Raw genomic sequence first — 21,600 nt, forward strand, 5'->3', positions numbered from 1 at the left:
AGCTAAATAAAGGAAAATAATTAAGAACACTAATATTTAAACATATTTTGTCGTCTACTTTATTATAAATCTTCACATATAAAATCAACAATCAACATCAGAGATGGCAAAAAGCACAACAAAAGCTTCAAAAACTTGAGATTCACATCCCTCTACCTGCGTCAAACCGGTGCCCATCTGTATAAATATGATTGATGGACTGTAACGCCGCCGTACCGAATCATGCGTATGAATTATTTTAGTGTTAAGAAACTACGCAGTAAGTGTGCGCGCGTTTAGTGTATCGCCGCGTGTGCATTTTGAATTTGGAACTTGGAATATATTTTTTATAAATATTTGCAAGACGTTCTGAGGATTAAAAAAAATGGCATGCCCAATGCGGTGAGTAGAGTCCTTATTTATTGCGCGGAAAAATAGTTCAATGCAAAAATTAAATAAAATTTAAGTAGGTAGGTATATACCTACTAATATAATAAGAATGTGTATCAAATCACAAATGTATAGGGACGATTGTCCTAATTTCGCCCGGCGACGTGTCCATTTTGCAGACCACCCTTGTAAAATAGCAAAAAAAAATAGATATACCTACCTACCTACTTACGGGACACTTCGACGTCTACTCAAAAATCATTCGTGTAGAATCTTTAATGGCTGAGTAGTTTATTATATGAACAAACATAAATAAAATCTTTGCCTAAGTTAGGTCTACTTGATGTTTCGAAAGATAATTTAGGTACTAAATTTAAAGCACATTTTAGAACTAATGTTCATCAGTCAAAAGAAAGAGATATGGGCTGCAATGCTGTGCATAAAAGACAAACCTTACCAGGGTGCCGTCCAGCATACCAGCGAATTTATTGAGGAGGTTGTTGGTGCTCTTAATTTAATAACCCTACTCATCACAGACGCGGCAAGTTGGCGCATAAATGAACAGTCATCCACACGAGCAAAAATCTTGCGTTGGTTTTGTGGTTCAGAAGTACAATCCATAATTCCAAATTTAAAGAATTAATTTAAAGAAAAAGTATTATGAAAATTATTTTTAATTTGCCATACTCCTTGATCAGCAGGAGAATCTGTATGGTGTAATTTATAATTTCTTGAATCCGTATACTCCACACTTTTTCGCTCCGAAACCGGAGCATCCTAAGGAGATGTTGACTTTTTTTTTTATAGCAAATTAAGCTTAATTTTCATAATATATTATGGATTTCCGCAAAGTAACGCCTGCTTATATATATGCTTAACAAAGCAACCAATCGACTTTAATGTTGGCATAGAGTATTGTAGAACGTAGAGTAATATAGGCTACCTATTATCCCAGGAAACAAAGGGTTCTCACGGGATTTGTACAAAAATCCGTGTTAAACGCGAACGAAGAACGCAATAATCACCTTAAGGGTTACAACAGTACCACATACATCAGTAAAGGGTTGCGCGTAGCTCGCGAGGACTTGAACCCCGGTGCTCGGCGATCTGGAGGGTGGGAGACGTAACGTAAACCATAATGGTGCCTAATGTAGGTCTTGGACTTCGACTTAGGATATATAGGATTTAGTCCTCGGATGAGTTTAATATCCCAATGACGTAAAAATCAGGGGCATGGATGATCGCGTCATCTTCGACAAATAGGTACACCGTAGAGTTTGAATCTGTGTATATCTATTAGTAGGTACTCATTTGTCGCTCGTTATTTGAACATCCTAGTCGCAAAGGTGTAGGAGAAAATGTGTTTTAGACATCTCCACATCACAATCACACACAATACTTATGGGGTTGGGTTATATATATCCTCCTCCATAGATATCGAACTCTCTAAAAGAAGGTTTTAGAGATTTCGATATCTATGGAGATCTACGTCAGCACCAATCAGTGGCTGCAGGTGGCAGGGATCGTACGCATAAACCTAACAAGTAAAAAAAAAAAGCAAGAAAAATCGTCTTTATTGTCACACATTTGTGTAAAATGTTACCTTTGTGTCATCAATTTGTTAAAGTATAAAAATAAATGTTTTACAAAGGAGCTGGCTCAGTATAGCTGCATGCTAAAAAGCGTAGCACTGGTTTTCAGCCAGCCCCCTTGCCTAATCTTTAGGGTTTGGAGGCACTTGTAATTGCTACGAGGTGGAAAATCTTCGCTAGAGTAGGACATAATGGGACACAGTGGCGTGCACTGGGCTTCTTACCAGGATATGCATACAGTGGGAAGATTGCCAAAAACTCCCAAAATCCTCCTACATACGAGTTATATATATCAATTTGAGAGTAGGCAGTGCTTGTGTGACTGTACGAAGTGCACGCCACTGATGGGAAGAATACTTGGTTGTTTACCTTGTGCAGTGTGGCGATGGCAGATTGGCAGGGTGATGACGTATCTCGCGCCAGCATTTCGACAGGCGTAAATCATGCAATCACTGCTGTCAAACGTCACTTTTTCATACAATAAATAAACAAAAGTGACGTTTGACTGTAGTGATTGCAAGATTTACGCCTGTCGCATTGCTGTCGCGAGATACGTAATCACCCTGCAGAATACATTTGTCGCCGCCCCTACTGTTCCCGCGGGTGTCGTATGAGTCAAAGGGAATATAAAGGAGAACTAGCAGCTGCGTCTTCTGCTACTAATAGCAGCTAAGTTTATATAACTTAAGAGTTATCCTCTAAAGTTAGAGGGGATTTTTCACATTTTATGCCACGTACCTGCTTTATGCATACCCTGGTCAAAAACCCTGTGCACGCCACTGAGCTTGGAGAGGCCTAGTGTCTAGCGGTGGATGCTATTGATGACGATGAATAGCATCCACCTTAGTTAAGAACGACTACACATATATATATCTAGACTAGCGGACCCTCGCGACTTCGTTCGCGTATGAGTCTATCAAGAAGCTAGAATAGATTTGATGCTAAACATCATAATCATCGCGGCTAGCTTCGAGTATATACCTACCTACTATTATTTTACGTGGTATACTGAGTTAGTAAGTTGTCATTATTTTATTATACATCCATCCTCACAAAATTTCGCATTTATAATATTAGCAGGATGGTACGCATGTATTCGATCGTTGTCCTATATGCCTTGCGACTTCTGTTATTTGTGAAGAGTGATGTTCCTTTCTCCGACATTATTTATCAGATCTGCATAAAAAATTGACAATACATGCTTGATAGTATACACTTTCAAATAAAAAAGAATTATTAAAATCGGTTCAAATTTAACGGAGCTATGAAATAAAATTTAAAAAAAAATTCATCCCATTTCCCGGAGGAAACTTATTGTTTATCGGGATACAAAGTATCCTATATGTTGACCTGGAATATCAGCTACAACTATATCGAATTTTATTTAAATCCGTTAAGTAGTTTTCTCGTGATGCCCGGACAGACAGACTCAGTATCAATTATAAAGCAACCCCCGGTAAAAAATTTCAAAATAATGTACAGAAATCTTCCAGTTACAGTTTTATAATAAGTATCCCTATCCCTACTAATATTATAAATGTCAATGTAAGTTTGTTTGTTACGCTTTCACGAAAAAACTACGTAACCGATCCTCATGAAACTTTGTACACATATTCTTAGAAGTGTTAGAAGTAATATAAGATATTTTTCATCCCGACATTAAGCTCTGTTCCTTTGGGAGAGGGGATGAAAGTGTTTGACGATTTTACACCATAGCTCCAACAAATTATAACCGATTTAAATAATTATTTTTGTACTATGGAGGTTTTTATGTGTTTAATTTTGCCCAAACTTTGTGTAGATCTGAATTTGGTTAGAGATAGAGGACAGAACTCTTCTGCAGACAGCCGCTAACCCCTCATTTTTTTTAGAACTACAACTAAATTGAATGCCACATCAAAAAACAAAATCAAACGCAGACGAAGTCGTGGGCAACAGCTAGTAGATAATATATGGATGATACTTTCTACATCACACTGTTTTATTTGAATGGTATTTGAGTACACGTTGTATGATGTAGGCTCTATGGCGTTGTAATATAAACGAAACGCACTAATTGCATTTTGTGACACAACTTTTAATGGCTCTTCATACAAGTTCTTTAAATTTTTGAGCCAAAATAGTTTTACAATTAGAAAGTACGAGAATCAGAGGCCAGGTACATTTGTACCTGAGTTACAATACACGGAAAAATGAATTTTTATGACGTAGTTTATTGAATTACCTGTTTGTTTTGTTTTTTTTTTCGAAAAAGAATTAAAAAGCTTGCCGAAAAAGGTTGAGGTTGCCTATTTTGAATATCGATTATAAAAATACCGAAATAGTTTCGGCTTAAAAGCCCTTGATCAGGAAAGAACGCGATTTATTTTTGGCGCCTTTTCACATATTTGTATTTCCGTTCAAAAAATTGCAATTACAATGGAACCAACCTTAAAAGGCGCCATCTTATTTTATTTCTTAGTCTTTGCCTTTTCCCTTTGGGAAAGAATTAAAAAAAAAGGATTTAAATCAAATTCTTCGCATTTAGAATTCTTTACTTTTTCGGTTTCTGTACCAAAATTATGGAATAATAACCCTTTGGCTTTGTCTGCTCCTTTGTTAGTTTCATATTTCAGTAGGTTACTATACTAAAGTTATCTCTTTGCAACTGTAAATCTTATACTAATATATAAAGCTGAAAAGTTTGTTTGTTTACTTAAACGCGATGATCACAGGAACTACTGGTCCGATTCGATTTTTTTTTACAGTTGATGGATAAAGGGCGACGTTATAGGATGTGTTCCTGTCATGATCTCCGTAGTGTTGCTCTGTATATCGGTGATTCTTCTTACCATCAGGTCATTGTAGTTTTATTGCCCAGTAATCTTGGGCAATAAAACTTTACTATGAATTTCTTAGTGAAAAGGTTGCTTCGAAGCTGTCGGCTCTAATTTAATCTCCCATAAGATAGAATAAAAAAAGTTAAGTTTTAAATATTATACTAATATTTAGAGCTGAAGAGTTTGTTTGTTTACTTAAACGCTATGATCTCAGGAACTATTTTCCGATTAGAATTTTTTTTACAGTGTTGGGTAACATAGCATTTACTGAATAAGGCTATATCAATCTAACCACACAATAATATTAGTGTGGTTAGATTGATATAATATATAACCAGACCAATAGGAGCTATGTGCCAATATCGGTGTTTTTATTTCCTTTCGAGAGCTTCGTAAAGGGTTAAAGTCCATAAAATCATGTATTAGAGCTATTTCCTTTCAAAAATTCAAAAAAACAGGCCACGACAGCATATGGTTTAATTATACGCGGCTGAAGTCGCCGGGCACCGATTGTTGTTTATAACGCTTCTCGTTAGAATCTGCTTTTCAAACCGGCCATTACTAAAAACAAAGACTTGACGTTTTAGAAGTGCTTACATAAAATTCATGAAAATTCTTAAACATTTTGTGCCTATGCAATATGCATGCATAACATACATAATTAAGTAAATAAAATAAATATACTACGAAAATACACACATCGCCATCTAGCCCCAAAGTAAGCGTGGCTTGTGTTATGGGTATCTTAGTACTGATAAATATTTTTATAAATAAGTTACATAAATACTTATAATATTACATATAAACACCCAGACAATGAAAAACATCCATGTTCATCACACAAACATTTTCCAGTTGTGGGAATCGAACTCACGGCGTTGGTCTCATAAAGCAGGGTCGCTGCCCACTGCGCCAGTCAGCCGTCAAAAATAATAAAAAAGTTAATGTATAAAATAATGTATTTAACATTACTTATCCACCTACACCATATGGTAGTACCATGCTCTCTCTAACCTCTATACGTATGATTTATCCGCCCACATAAAAAAAGCAGGTCATATTGCAATCAATATACATGTCATAATTAACTACTTAACTTTTTTTTAATTCCACTTAGTTACCCTTGACTGCAATCTCCTCTGGTGGTAAGCGATGATGGAGATTAATATGGTAGCGGACGACACGTCTTTATAGGTACGATGGTAACTAGCAATGGCTGCGACCAAGATAAGAAACAGAAATTATAATACCCAAATTGTCCCTGCCGGTAATCAAACCCGGTACCTCACCGCTGCACTTAAAAACTTCATAAATTCAAATTCATTTATTTCAAGTAGGCCTACTTTATAAGCACTTTTGAAACGTCAAGTATGCATGTTTGTGTGACTCTACCACCGGTTCGGAAAGCAGATTCTACCGAGAAGAGCCGGCAAGAAACTCAGTCGTTGCTCTTTTCCAAAATCAACATTTACAATCATTTTGCTATCTTGCGGGAGATGAGAGCGAGGCTGGCTGCTTCCATTCTACCTTGTCATTGAGGAATTCATCAAATGTATAGTAACCTCGCTGTACTAGATGCGTTTTTACACATTTTTTAAATGTATGCATTGGTAGGTCAAGAGTTTCCATAAACACATTTCATAACATTTCAATTGATTCAATATCGCTAATTTGGATCAACGATTGATGAAATTACTCTTGAACCACTCATTAACACCTGTCGTTAATGAAACTTGAAATGTCATTAAAGTGAAGTAAGAGTTACGAAGCTATGATAGCCTAGTGGGTAGGACTTCGACTTCAATTTCGGGGAGCCGAGTTCGAATTCCAGCACGCACTTCTAACTTTTCTAAGTTATGCTTTTAAAATATCACTTATTTCTACGGTGACGGAAAACATCGTGAGCAAACCTGCATACCTGAGAGTTCTCCATAATGTTCTCAAAGGTGTGTTAGGTCCACCGATCCGTACTGGGCCAGCGTGGTGGACTACTGCCTTTAACGCCTTCTCATTGTGGGAGGAGACGCGTGCCCTGTTGTGGGCCGGTAATGGGTTTTATGTATTATACACATAAATACTTACAATATACAGATAAACACCCAGACACCGAAAAACATCCATGTTCATAACACAAACATTTTCCAGCTGTGGGTATCGAACCCACGGCCTTGGACTCAGAAAGCAGGGTTGCTGCTCACGGGGGCGTTGTCAAACTTGCGGCTGTCTCTTATATCTTTAACAACTGGATAGATATATCACGCACAGTGATATGAAAAGGAGCGATAATTAGCTCAAACTTTAACCAATGCAGGCCGACGTGACAATTTATCAAACTTGTCTGAGTGGTAATGAAAAACCGGTTCCAAAATATCGTGTCGTCAATGGAAGGTACCATCGTACACACCTTACACAAGTACGTAATACTGAGTACTAAGTGGTACTGACCAGTTTTTTTTATTAGCACGTGCGTTAAAAAGTAACGGTATGAAATGACAAACGGCGGAGAAAATTGTTTTGAAGTATCATGCATGACTATCCTTAAGAATATTAGCGGATAGGTTTTATTATTGCATATCACCTATATATTTAGTAGTAGTAGAGAGTTTTGTGACAGAGATTGTCCAGGTAACTTCTACCGCAATGCTTATTTCTACAGCAAAGTAGCGTAGCTGTCTTCCCGTCGGAAGAGCTTGTTTGAACGAATGAGTACACTTTTATTGTACACCAAAGAAGAAAGTATTTACAGAGGTATACACATAGAGCAAGCGAGTACAATTTGGTGGCCTTATCGCTACATACTGATCTTCCAGGCAACCAAAGATGTAAAAGGAATAGTTATGTCGATCTTATACTTTGCGGAAATACATAATTTATTATTACTTGCTGCATAATTAGCTTAATTTTCATAGTATAGACGAGTGTGATCCTAGTAAATTACTTTTGTGTCGCCAACGCAAACGTTTCGCTGTCCCGTCTTGCCGCACAGTGATTCGTGTTAGACCACCCATTCCTCACACTCTTTCGGGGCTAAATGCACTGCTGACGGAGTCACATCACTGTGACATATTTGCATATCCTTGGAACAACGTTGTTAACCATTGCCTTTGCACTGTGAGAAATGTAATAGCACCGTGTTTTTGGCTTAGCTTGATCGTGTAAGAAGATAGCGTAGTTACTAGTAGGTAAAATTATTGTTGAGTTTTTTGAATGAACTTGTTATATTTATGTTTTTTGTTATATTTTTCTTTTCTTTGTTCTCGTTTCAATGTTTATAATATTTTAATCTACTATATATTTAATTTTTTTTTTTTTTTATTTAATTATTATAACTATTATTATTATTTTTTTTTCGCTTTATATACTTAAAATTAAGGATAAATATGAAACTATGTAAATGTATGAAGAAATAAAAGGCTTTTTTTTTTTTTTATTTATTTATTATTTGTATTTAATTAGTGGAATTGGTGTTAATCGTACTAATTGAAAATAAGTAAATGCGTAATGGTCACACTGATTTTCTGGGCGGCCACGCTTGCTCGTTCAATCGTCATTGCAATGGTGCAATTAAATGAGTAGGTACACATTTTTTCACTGCCAAAAGTTTTTTTCCGGTATGCTCTAAGGGTTCTATAACAATGACCATCAGGATGTTGAGCTTTCCGCAGTTTTGCTGAGCATCGGAAATGAAGAGCGAAAAGATGAATTATTGTCACCATACGAAAATTTATCGTCGCTACGTACGTCTTGCCAGATTGCGTGAAATCTCCAATGGTATCCTGAACACGTTTAAGAGTAAAACCCTAGAACACTTTATTCGAATATTAAAGTGACCATGAAATAATTTTAAGGAGAGAGTATTTTTGTTTACAATTAAGAAATACCTACTAACATTCTTGTTTCGAAGCGGTGATAGCGCATTGGGCGGGAGCTCGACTTCCCTTTCGGGGGCCGAGTTCGAATCCCACTACGCACCTCTAACTTTTTTAACTTTTTTTTGTTTCAAGTAATTAAAATATCACTATCACGAGTTCTACATAATGTTCTCAAAGGTGTGTGGAGTGCACCAATCCAGGCCAGCGTGGTGGATTACGGCCCTTTCTCATTGTGGGAGGAGACCCGTGCTCTGTAATAGGTTGATGTGATTAGTTGTTCTTTATTCTCTTGTACTTATATTGTCTTCACTAAGATTATGAGCCTCAGTTGACTGCATTTCACCATTTTTATTTAAAACAGCTCGGTGACCGATGACTCGGCACAGGATGGCGATCACCTGGGCAATGAAGCTGGTATGCTCTACGGAGAATACCTTATGCTGGACAAACTGCTCAGCGCTCAGAGAATGCTTAGCGCTGAGTCTTCTAAGCCGGTTCACGACGAGCATTTGTTTATAATCACACATCAAGGTAAGTCCAAACTTGAGTAGCCTTCAATTGTAATTATTCATTAAGTTTATAAACAGTTACTTACTATTTTACAATCGTAACAATAAAAACGGCTCGTACTATAATAATTATTGTCTGAAAATATCCTCTACGAAATTATATAGCGAAGAACTACAATTTACTAACTTAACTGATTCAGAATGCAGGATATATACACCACATAAAAATATACAGCCTCACAGCGTAATATCGTGATATTGGGAAAATAGCTAGCTTCCAAGTCCTGCTCAACTCTCATGACTACCCAAAACACCTACCCAAAAAGTTTGGGTGTTTATGAGTGGATTTTTTTCAATTAAATCTTCGTATGATGTCCTTATCTATGACCTAAAAAGATTCTTATTGAGAATAACTCCAATTTCAGCGTACGAGCTATGGTTTAAGCAGATAATATTCGAAGTGGACTCAGTCAGGTCTCTGCTGGATGTAGAAGGACTGGATGAAAGCCACACCATGGAGATATTGAAGAGGCTCAATAGAGTCGTACTAATTCTTAAGGTAATCTCCATAAAGATACGCGAATTGAAAACAGTCCTTACACATCGTATGATAAATTATTTATACAACTACTTCAGAAGTTGTCCATAAAGAGTTCTGTTAATTCTTCAGAGAAACTCAAAAGGTTAAATTTGGGTAAATAGTTTAGTAAAACTCAGTGATCACTAAAAGGATTACAAAAATCAATTGCTAGTGGTCTCCACACTAGGTAGACTTTATCCCGGAGACCATGAAAGACTTCTAATTTTGTTCAACAAACTGTTCTTCTTTTGTATTTTTGTTATTTGACTTCTTATTTTGTTTTGCTGGATGAAACTCACTGAGAGGCTTAATATATTCGATGCTAATGAAGGTGCAGGGGCATAATAAATTTCGTGCTGGTAAACTACAAAACGACGTCAAGTTTAAATATTTCTGTGATTCAATTAAAGATTTAAGTGCGAATTCTTTGAAAGTTGGCATTATTGATCTATCTTCTGTAAAAGGAAAAAGAACCATTTCCTTCCTTGAAATAATCATGCTTTGTCAGTATGAATTTGCCAGCTGTACACATATAAATATTAGTAATGAAACTCTTAAAACAGTGCGCAGTGAGTACCTAAAGCTGATCGGACAAATTAATCAAATTATTATCACATTAAGTATACATATATATCATAGTGTTTTGATATTAAATTACGCATAGGCCTGATAAATTAACTTCTTAGATCCCTGACATCTGACCCCGTCGCATTCCGTCACTTTTTATCGGTAAAACTAGTGACGTACCTACATCAAGTGCTCTCATGTTATGATAGTATAGGTACTTACCGTCTGACCAAAATATACATAAATATGAAAATTCTAAGATCTTAAGCTAAGTAAGTTTACGCGGCATCGCGCTTCACTTATTAGGGTTCGTAAACTCATAATTAAAGATTTTGTTAACACTTCGCTTTACTAAATAACTGAGGTAACAGATTAAATTTTATATTGAACATACACTAGTAAATAATCCAATTATCAGGATTGGCGCAATAATACAGCTCTTTAAAGAGTAATTTTATTCTAAAAGTCGCAATCACTGATCAATGTATCTGCAATCTTTAAATTTTGCGCAATGGAAGGTACTTTTGACTGGAGCAGTAAAACAAAAAATCTCATGACGAGACGATAAGCATCACCTTATATTAAATACTTTTTTTGATAAATCTTTGTGCTAGATTTGTAAAGTAGGATTTAAGATTTAAGCATTTGCTCTGCGAATGCGACATATTAGCAAGCAAACAGATAGATCTGGAAGTTTTAGGAGTTTCTAAGCTTGTTTACGATAAGAGGATTATATGGTGGTACCTCTAGACTAGAACCTACCATCTAGCTCCTAGATTGTGTGTTTAATCTATTAAGAAAGAGGTACTAAAGATTCTCAAGAGTCGAAGACAGAAGAACAAAAAGGACAATAGATGACCTTATTTTTTATATTCCAGCTTCTAGTAGACCAAGTGATGATCCTAGAGACGATGACGCCACTAGACTTCATGGACTTCAGGCATTACCTACGACCTGCGTCCGGGTTCCAGAGTTTACAGTTCAGACTTTTGGAAAATAAGGTAAAAATTAGTTTCTGGATTTTGTCACTCTTTTGCCCTTGCATCATATTCACTCATTCTAGTAATATCAAGGTGACAGGGCTCTGAATGTGTACAGTTTCACCTCTATATTTGACTGTTTATCCAAGATCAATCTCATGGATTACGTCTACCCGCAGTAAACCAGCGCAATGGGTCTATTATCTATCTTTCGGTTATATTATATTTATGATGAAACCTGAATGGAGTTTTTTTTTTGGTTTTTCTAATGAGGTTTTGTATTGCCTTTTAGCTCGGCTTAAAACAAGCTTTACGGGTAAAGTACAACCAAAACTACCAAACTGTATTCGGAGACGATCCAGAAGCTATGGAGTCTTTACATAAGTAAGTATTACAACATGAGTGCTAAGTATATTTGAGAATCTATATTTTCTAAATTGACCTTAATCTTTAATTGTGGTCAGCTTTGACCTAGATTAAGTAGCACCCTGCTGACAGAGGCGTACTGTCGTACGTCGAATGGATTAGAATAAATAGGGTTTAAAAAAACTTTCATACCGCATCGTCAGTTATCATTGGTGAGTTCGTCAATCCAATCTTGATTGTTCTTAATGTATTTTTAATGTAACAGTCATTATCATTATGTAAGAATCTGAATGGAGATATTAATAATAAATATATTATATCCAGTGTAACGATGTAGAGACAGAAGAGCATAGGTTATGTGACACCTCCTTGCATTACCCCACATTATTCTACTTTCAACAGACCATATAATGGCATTTTATATTACTTTGACCTTAATTTATAAATAGAGACTGTTTTCTATTTGTGTATGTACATGTACGTAGTTTTATTAATAGAGGAAGTTCTCATGATATAAACTTTCAGATCTGAAGAAGAGCCAGCTCTATTAGCCTTGATAGAGCGCTGGTTGGAACGCACACCGGGACTTATCACCCACGGATTCGATTTCTGGGGAAAATTCCAGGCAGCTGTAAACAAAATGATCAAGGAATCGATTGAAGAAGCTATGGTAAGAACAATTTATCAATGCTTGTGTCTCTATTACCGTACAGGTTTTTCTCTCTTTTTTTCTCGTAGATTAAAGTAGCAAATTAAGGTAAATGTGCATTGTAGATAAAAAGGGGTATTTTTGGGGTGTAGTTAATAAAACATACGAGTACGTACATATTTTTGTAAATAGTGAGGTAGGTGATGGTGACAATTATAACGGAATGTGTAACTCGGAAAAAACCAGTTCAATTATATAATATTTCTGCGTCAGATAACCTGTTTATTGAGGAAGGTTACTCAATCTTCGTGGGTTATTGGTGAATTGGAAATCCCAGAGCATTTTTTTTTTTTAATTAAAAATTATTACATTAAAAGTCCGCGAGGAAATTACAATATAATTTACAATATAAATTGTAATACAGAATAATGGATACAATATTAATTGAAATCTACATTCTACAACAATTGAAAAGAAAAAATAAAAATGAAACTATAAGTAAAGAATAAATTGTGTAGGTCTGTATTTGGCATTTGATTGTGTGTGTGTGTGTGCGCGTATGCGTGTGTGTGTGTGTGTGTCATTTAAGTCATCAAACAACTAATTGTTAGCTACAAAAAAGTACGCGAGAGAAGATTATTTGTAACAATAGCAGCTTCTGTGTTCTAAAATTTTATTACATCGCCGGCAGAAAAAAGTTAGCTGGGCTCTGCCCACTGCGCTAGTCGGCCGTCATCGAAGTAATATATATATTTTAATTTTCCCAGCGTGAACCTAACGAAACTGTCCGCCGCCACCGTCTGCAAGATGCTGAGAATCGTCGCGAGATATACCGATCCATCTTTGATCCTGCCGTACACGACGCACTGCGGTCACGAGGAGAAAGGCGGTACGTTGAAACCACGCCTTCAGTCGAAACAAGTGATAAACATCATAATTTCAACTGATTGAAGTCCAGTGCTGGACGTAGATCTTTTTTAGGCGGTCCTAAAATCGACGGCCTTGGGCCTCTGTCTACCAAGTTGAGAGCCGACCAACGCTGCTTTTACACGAGTCGTAGTTACCCGCACCAGATGACATCAAGCAAATGTCATCTTTCCAGTGTCTTGGGACCCAAACGTCCATCGGTCTCCGAGCTGTGTTTCCCGCCCATTGCCAATTCACGACTCGTTGAGCTTCGTTGTTTTTTCTAGTTATAAATAATAAATAAATAAATATACTACGACAATTCACACAACGCCATCGAGCCCCAAAGTAAGCGTAGCTTGTGGTATGGGTAGTAAGATGCCTGATAAATATTCTTATGAATTATACACATAAATACATAGAATATATATATAAACACCGAGACACTGAAAAACATTCATTCATTTTCTGATTTGATCACGTAGAGATTCTCCTAACATAGCTCGCTCCATCGCCCGCTGAGTGATTTTAAGCCTTCTTATGAGGCCCATACAAACAAGTGTCAATTATAATTTAGGTGATTTTGGACCTGCCAATGCACAAGTTTAAAGAATCTGTTAAAACACAGTTATTACAGCGAGGTTACTATACAATTGATGATTTTTTTAATGACAAGGTTGCTTGGAAGCATCCGGCTCCGCTTTCAGCTCTCACAAGATAGAAAAATGAATTTTAAAATGCAAAATGTAAATTGTTGATGTTGGAAAACAGCAACTGCTGAGTTTCTTGCCGGCTTCTTCTCGGTTGAATCTGCCTTCCGAACCGGTGGTAGAATCACTACAAACAGACAGCTTATTATAACTTATATTAGGCCTACTTGAAATAAATGAATTTTGAATTATGAATTATGAATTATATCCCCTGACAAGGGATATAATTAACGCACCGGAACGTGGAATAGGAGAAGTTTATCCCAGTTTTTAATTACACTTATATTATTTGGATATTATTTCCTCTTGTGCGCCTGTGCTCTGAGAGTTGATAAAGCTGTGGGAGAAGATTCATTTTTATCCTTTCCCCGGGGAGATAATTGTCTCCTGCCCATAATAACCGTGCAGAAGAAGAAGAAGAAAAAGAAGAAACTCCGGAATTTTGAAAAAGAGTATACTTTGGATTGACCTGACATCCTGACAACCTTCCAACTCTAATACTTTTTATTCATTTATTTATTGCTTTTATGTACTGCGACCCCGCACCGGTAAACGCAGCGTTGGTCGGCCCCAACGATTGGACAGACGATATCTGTCGCTGGAAAAAAGCGGCCTAAGACCGTGGATTTCAGAAACTCCTACAAAAAACCTATGTTTTGACGTGGAAGTCAATCGGTTTAAGTGATTTCGCTGATGCGCCTATATAATTTCATGTTTTTGTCCCGTCTATTCTTGAACTGATTCAGTGATAAGGGAAAAAAAAAAAAAATAATAAATAACTTACTGATTCCGCAACTCAGGCGAGACATTCCATATGTGTATTACTCTATTGCTGATAAAGTGCTTGGAAGAATTGGATGATCAATCAATCAATTTTTATTTTACTTGAATATGGTACATGCAACATGTTTACATAGGTGTTAATTAAATCTTAAAAGTGTCACATATCCTGCATATAGATTGGTATGATGTGTGAAGCCAGTTGAAATCCAAATTTAAGGCCATAGCTTCTTAGTCTGGGGTTGCTCTTTTGGATTACTGTTTTCCCTTATACTATCGGTCGGCCAGTGGTCGAAGTTCGACCATAATAAATTTAAATTATAAGATTGAGCATTATTAAGGTTCAAATGTCAAAGACTTCTTTAATCACAGATTTCGCCAAATTTACACTGTTTATGTATATGTATTATATTTACTGTACAATATGTATAATGTATATAATTTACCTGTTTCTTTCAAACAAATTATAATCCATATAATGATTTAAAATGAGTAAAGATATATGTGTTCAAATAGTTCGTAGTGTGTGATGTTTTTTTAATGATTTAATATATATGTTTTATGCATCATTTGAAAAAAATATTTTGCACAAAATCGCGCAATTTTCGTAAAAAGATATTTTTATATATAGATTCTCTTCGTAGCCTCGTAGGACACAAGAGGGTTGTCACCATTCCTCTAAGTGACAACTGTATTAGAAGTCAAAGTCAAATATTTCTTTATTGAAACAAGCACATAGATGGCACTTTTGTTGCGTACATTACATACAAAATGTGTACATAGTAGTGTGTAGTGACTACATTCGTAAACTTAAAACTAAAGCTAGGAGAGTTCCAAATGCGCTCTCGTCTAAGCTTTTTTTTGTTGTCACCATCTCACATTGTAATTTTAAACTATTAAAGAAGCAACCTGGTTAGAGCAATAGTTTACACCCAAGCATTTTTATCGTTGACGTAGTCCTTAATACTATAATAGGAGTTTTTAAAATCTTACGTTTAATACGATCTGCCGTCCCCACACGGTAAATTTATCGCGTAGTAAATGGTTCGTTTGTGTCCAGGCTGTCACATCGGGCCCTGCAAGGCGCGATTATGATCACGTTCTACCGCGATGAACCACGCTTCTCGCAGCCGCATCAGCTTCTAACATTACTCATGGATATGGACAGTCTCATCACGAAGTGGCGTTGTAAGTATTTCTAATTGTTTGTTTGTTTGTTTTAAGTCTTTATTGCACACACACATTTTATATAAATTAAACACTAAAACAGAAGAAACTTAAAAATAATTAAATAAAAAAAAATAAAAATAAAATAGAGCGTGCAAAGGCGGTGTTATCACTAAAGCGATCTCTTCCAGACAACCTTTGACGGTAGGAAAAAAAAACGAAGGAACGGGTTGTATTTTTTTTCTACTACACGTTAGCCCTTGACAGTAATCTCAAGTGATGATGCAGTCTAAGATGGTAGCGGGCTAACCTGTTAGGGAGTATGGTAGCCATCGCACCGGAACACTAAATCGCTTAGCGGCACATCTTTGTCGGTAGGGTAACTAGCCACAGCCCAAGCCTCCCACCAGACCAGAACAGAGAAAATTCGGAAATTATATATTCCCAAATTGCGTCTTCCGGGAAACGAACCTGGTACCGCAGAATTCCATAATAGGTATACAATGCATATTAAGCTTAATTTTCTACACTCCGCGGAAGGCAATAGAAATCTGTACGATGTAATTTATAATTTCTTCAATCTTTATACTAGCAAACCAATCTGAGATGTGATTGTGTACCAAACATAAGTTCGCTTTTATAATATTCTAACTTCTGCTCGCGTCTAAAGCTTCGCTCGTTAACTTACTGCGGGAACTATTTGAGAGATCGGTATAGAAACAACATGTCCTTTTCCATACCATAGGTGACATGCATACAAAAATTCAAAACTGTCTGCCCGCGGCTCAGCTCGTAAACAGTTTTCAATTTTCCCTCGGGCACTACTTAAGGAATCGGGATAAAAAGTAGCCTATGTTCTTTTCCATGTCAAAGGCTACATGCTTCCCAAATTTTATCCAAATCCTTTCAGCAGTTTTTGCGCGATTGAGCGTAACAAACATCCACACTTTCACATTTATAATATTAGTGGGATCATAAGGTTCACAACCTCAAAATCAAAACCTCTCAATTTAAATCTCTTTCTATGATGGCCTTTATAAATATATAAATATACTACGACAATACACACATCGCCATCTAGCCCCAAAGTAAGCGTAGCGTAATAATCTACATAAATGCTTATAAAATACAAATAAACACCCAGACACTGAAAAACATTTATGTTCATCACACAAACATTTTCCAGTTGTAGGAATCGAACCCACGGCCTTGGACTCAGAAAGCAGGGTCGCTGCCCACTGCGCCAATCGGACGTCCGTCCTTTGCCCAGCGCTGGGAAGTTAATATGTAAGGATGATGATTGTTTTCTCTAATTTACAGATAATCACGTGATAATGGTACAGCGCATGATTGGTTCACAGCAACTCGGCACCGGCGGTTCTTCCGGGTACCAGTATCTTCGTTCAACCCTCAGGTGATCATATTTTTTTAATTTTGAACGTTCAAATCCCGTTGATGCATTACCGGCCCACTACAGGGCACGGGTCTCCACCACGCTGGATTAGTGCGGATCGGTGGACTCCACACACCCTTGAGAACGTTACTTAGAACTCCCAGGCATGCATCGTCACGATGTTTTCCTTCACCGTTGCAAGTGATATTGAATGAATGAATACACTTTTATTGTACACATATCAAGAGAGTACAAATTGGTGGCCTTATCGCTACATAGCGATTTCTTCCAGGCAACCAATAGCGTAAACGGAAAAAACATAGAAATGATGTAGGTGGTGCAATAAATAAGATTTAAAATTATATAAATAAAATATATGTATAAATATAACTACAATATATTTATTACTTATATATAGATATTATTATTATTCAAAACGCACATCACTGAGAAAAGTTATTGGTGCGTGCTGGGATTCGAACTCGGACCCCGCAAGTGAAGTAAAGCTCGTACCCACTGGGCTATCACTTTTTAAAATATACATTCATTCATTCTTACATTCAGTTATATATTCGGTACAATGTTTGAAAATGCACATCGCGAGATCGGAACCAATTTTTTTAATAATTAACTGTGCAACACTTTTAAATCAAAACTTAAACACATAATATATTCAAAGTTGACCAAATGACCTGAGATGACCGACATATAGGTATTGCATCACAAGTAATTAATTCTTATTAACGTCACAATCGATGTTATCTTATCTTATTTAACTGTCCTATCTTTGGATAAAACTGAGATTAAATCTTTAAACCAGTCGGAGACCACTTTCGGGGTTAAGCCAAGAAGAAACTGGTATTTGGTAAAAATAAGTAATCTTGGTGATGGGCTTAGAAAGGAAATAATCAGTGGTAATTAAGAGTTTTCTTTTTTCATTCCACTACAAATTAGCCCTAGACTGCAATGTCACCTGGTGGTAAGTGACGAAGCAGTCTAAGATGGTAGCGGACTAACCTGTCGGGGAGTACGGTAGTCATACCCCCAATCGATTTATACGCGGAATCGCACCGGAACACTAAATCGCTTAGCGGTACGTCTTTGTCCAGAGTCCAGAGAAAATTCAAAAATTATAAATTCCCAAATTGCCCCTGTCGGGAATCGAGTCCGGGACCTCCTACTTACATTCACAATGCTCACCGTTGCGCCAGGGAGGTCGTCGAACCTAATTAATTCTATATGCTTTCGACGTCTTGTTATGAGCAAACGGTTTGGAAACCAGGTTAAACCTGAATGGTTTTTGAGGTGCTCATTTATTATTATACTTTATTTACACTGTAAAGTTGTCAGCTATATTTAAACATTAAAAAAAATGGTACCTTGTAAAAAAATTGTAAATCTTGTGAAGTATGTCACAAGATTTACAATTTTTTTACAAGCAATTGTATTTATTATATTTTTTAATTGTTGTTTTATTAATTGTATTTATTATATTTTATTATATTATATTTGATATAGTATCCGGAGCATTAAGCTGAGTCAGAACCTTTTTATTGGCACGACACATCATAGACTTAAGCTATTTATAATTAAGTACAAAATTTTTAAGTTACTCCGTATGTAAGTCTGTTTGTGTTGTATATATATTTATATAGAATTGCGATTTCCCGTCTCTCATTGCCTTATTCAAATAGTTAAGGTATATTTTGCATATAATTTATGTTAATGTAAGTGTCCCTGTGTGTTTCCTATATAATGCAATAAAGTTGTTTAAATAACTAAATAAATACTTCGGATTGCCGGGTTGTGACGGCGGCAGATCAGAAAATTTTTCACCGCCCCCAAAATTCCCGCGTGGTTGTACGACTAAGGGGCGACTTAGGAATATAACACAGTAATATGTTGTATATATATATAGAGTCTTCTGTGGTACTACCACAGTCTACTGCATCCACCAATCCGTCTAACCAGCGTGGTGACAATAACTTTGCTCAGGCTTAGTTTAGCCTGCTATAATCTAAGACTAATGACTTATCCACATCGCAATTTTTCATTCAGTTTTAAGCTGTAACTTTGCACAGACTTACTTGCTTTTATCTTAAAATGCAGTATCAGATACTACGCGATTAAATCGCGATAGTCTAGTGGTTACGACTTCGGCCAAACTTTCGGGGGGCCGAGTTCGTATCCCAGCACGCACCTCAACCTTTTTTAAATTACTCGTATGTGCGTTATCAAATAAAATTTCCCTTTCTTCAACGGCGAAGGAAAACATTGTGAGGAAACCTGCATGAGAAACCTGAGAGTCCTCAATAATGTTCTCAAAGGCGTGTGAAGTCCACCAATACGCACTGGGCCAGCGTCGTGGACTACGGCCTAAACCCTTTTCAATTGAATGGTTTGATATGATGATAATATGCCAGCTTGCAATCCCAAGTCCCATTCGTTGACTTCTATCAAAATCTACAAATATATACTTCCTCAAAAAGGTTGCTTTACAAAAAAAACGTTATTTCTTCCAGTGACCGCTACAAAGTTTTTCTGGACCTCTTCAACTTGTCAACGTTCCTTCTGCCACGTTCACTCATACCTCCCCTGGATGACGGGATAAAGAAGGATCTCAAACTCACCTGGGGAGATCACATTAAGGAAAACGGACACAACGTCGAGGAAAATGGGGACACCCAAAAGAATGGAGAAAACCAAAATAATGGTGAAACCCTGAAGAATGGGGAAATCCAAAAGAATGGGGAAACCCACCTTAATGGTTTGGAGGCGTTTACAGATCTGACCTTGAAGGAGACTTCATAACAGCCACTGTATCCTACTTAAGCGTTCCCCAAACAGACGCGCTGGCGTTTTTCGTCGCGTTCGCGTTTTGATTTCGCAGGCGATAGTTTACCGAAAATGTCGAACGCGGAAACGGTACGGTCACAAAATGTTCATTACTTAAATATTGCGAAATTAAGTTTGTTTGTTAATTAGGCCTCACTTTACGTCTCAACTAAGCAAAGTTTACTTGGTTTTTGGCATTGAGTTACTTGAAATGACGGACTGGCTTCTTTACATTATAGTAAAACGATCGGCTCCCACGGGATTTGTAATAAAAGAATGCAGGCAACGGCTACTAGATTTCTTAGATACATACAAAGCAATATGCTCTTTTATATACAATTTTTCTTTTGCTATTGTTTAAACATTTTTAATCTAAGGAGTGTCGGAAAGACTGTGGACACTATAATATGAGGCAGGTACTAATAATACATGATGCTTGAACGACCTGCCTCCCGCAGTGTTGTGTGCTATTCTTTTTCAATATACAATTTATAAATTCTCTTATTCTTATTATATTGTTAACTAGCTGACCCGGCGAACTTTGTTCCGCCTTAATGTCAATAAATAAGCAGATTTTTTTTTTATTGGAAAAAATACAAAAAAAATTAAATTTCTACATCAATCATTCATAATTATTTCTGTATTTTAGTACATAGGTTGCTCTTCATTTAAGTACCTTGTGATACACGACATTTTTTGTTTTATTATCAGGCGCAAAAACAAACAACGCAGATGGTCTTCCGACCCGTGAACATGCCACGTATAATTGACCATGGGAAAAACATGAATGTTCTAGATTTAAACCACAAACTTTTAAGGATTGGCCTTGTGATTTGTTGATGGTCATGGCAAATGCAAGACGTATCGGAAATTGAAGTCTTTTAAATTCAAACGGCATATCGGTTGGGATCATCGGTATCCTCGGAATGAGAACTTGCTCACCTTTGAATTTTCCTATCATTATCGTAGCGTAAATTACATTGTTCATCAATTTTCTAACCACCAAACGCGTACCGTTGCACAGTTTTGGTTGGTTTATGTTTCGAAGCATGATTACTACGGAGCCAACCTTTAGGCGTAAATTGTGCGGTGGTAAGCCAGGCACGTCCAAAGAGTTTAAAAATTCAATTGGATAGTTGGTGGCTTCATCTTCATTTGTGACGCAGTCAATAGATTTGAATGAATGCATTGTTCCAATGATCTTATTTTGAATTATGTTGTTTAGGTCATCTACATCTTTATTCTTAGCCGCTAAAATTGCTCGCTCACTCATCCATTCATAATTTTTGTAGTTAGAAATAATTTCTGGAAATACATTGTTGATAAGTTCGTCTTTTGATGAGACAAAATTACAGAAATTATTTGGAAATGATATTAATCCGCTCGATTCATCGACAGGTACTTGACCATTACAAAAATCTTCAGCAGATGTATCATTAAGCAATGCAACTCTCATGTTTGTTGTCAGTTGCAGTTTCTTCACATGGCGCCATAGATTTGACGATT

The 21,600-nt window shown here is 36.6% G+C and overlaps 1 protein-coding gene across 1 annotated transcript; it reads left to right on the forward strand.

Moving 5' to 3' along the window:
• The first annotated feature begins 261 nt into the window (after positions 1-261).
• LOC120625176 (tryptophan 2,3-dioxygenase) lies at positions 262-20,613 on the forward strand. The gene is made up of 10 exons (XM_039892155.1): positions 262-381; positions 9,014-9,183; positions 9,587-9,720; positions 11,187-11,309; positions 11,581-11,672; positions 12,180-12,324; positions 13,071-13,192; positions 15,760-15,887; positions 17,187-17,280; positions 19,782-20,613. The coding sequence occupies exons 1-10, from the start codon at positions 365-367 to the stop codon at positions 20,068-20,070; spliced, it is 1,314 nt and encodes a 437-aa protein (XP_039748089.1). The 5' UTR covers positions 262-364; the 3' UTR covers positions 20,071-20,613.
• The last annotated feature ends 987 nt before the right edge of the window (positions 20,614-21,600 follow it).

This window comes from Pararge aegeria, chromosome 7, assembly GCF_905163445.1.
Source record: "Pararge aegeria chromosome 7, ilParAegt1.1, whole genome shotgun sequence".
NCBI lineage: Eukaryota > Metazoa > Arthropoda > Insecta > Lepidoptera > Nymphalidae > Pararge > Pararge aegeria.

Excerpts from the sequence above, each read along its gene's own strand:
- LOC120625176 (XM_039892155.1), top strand. Across the intron at positions 11,310-11,580 it reads TCAGACTTTTGGAAAATAAG|CTCGGCTTAAAACAAGCTTT; the intron begins GTAAAAATTAGT and ends ATTGCCTTTTAG. Across the intron at positions 12,325-13,070 it reads AATCGATTGAAGAAGCTATG|CGTGAACCTAACGAAACTGT; the intron begins GTAAGAACAATT and ends TAATTTTCCCAG.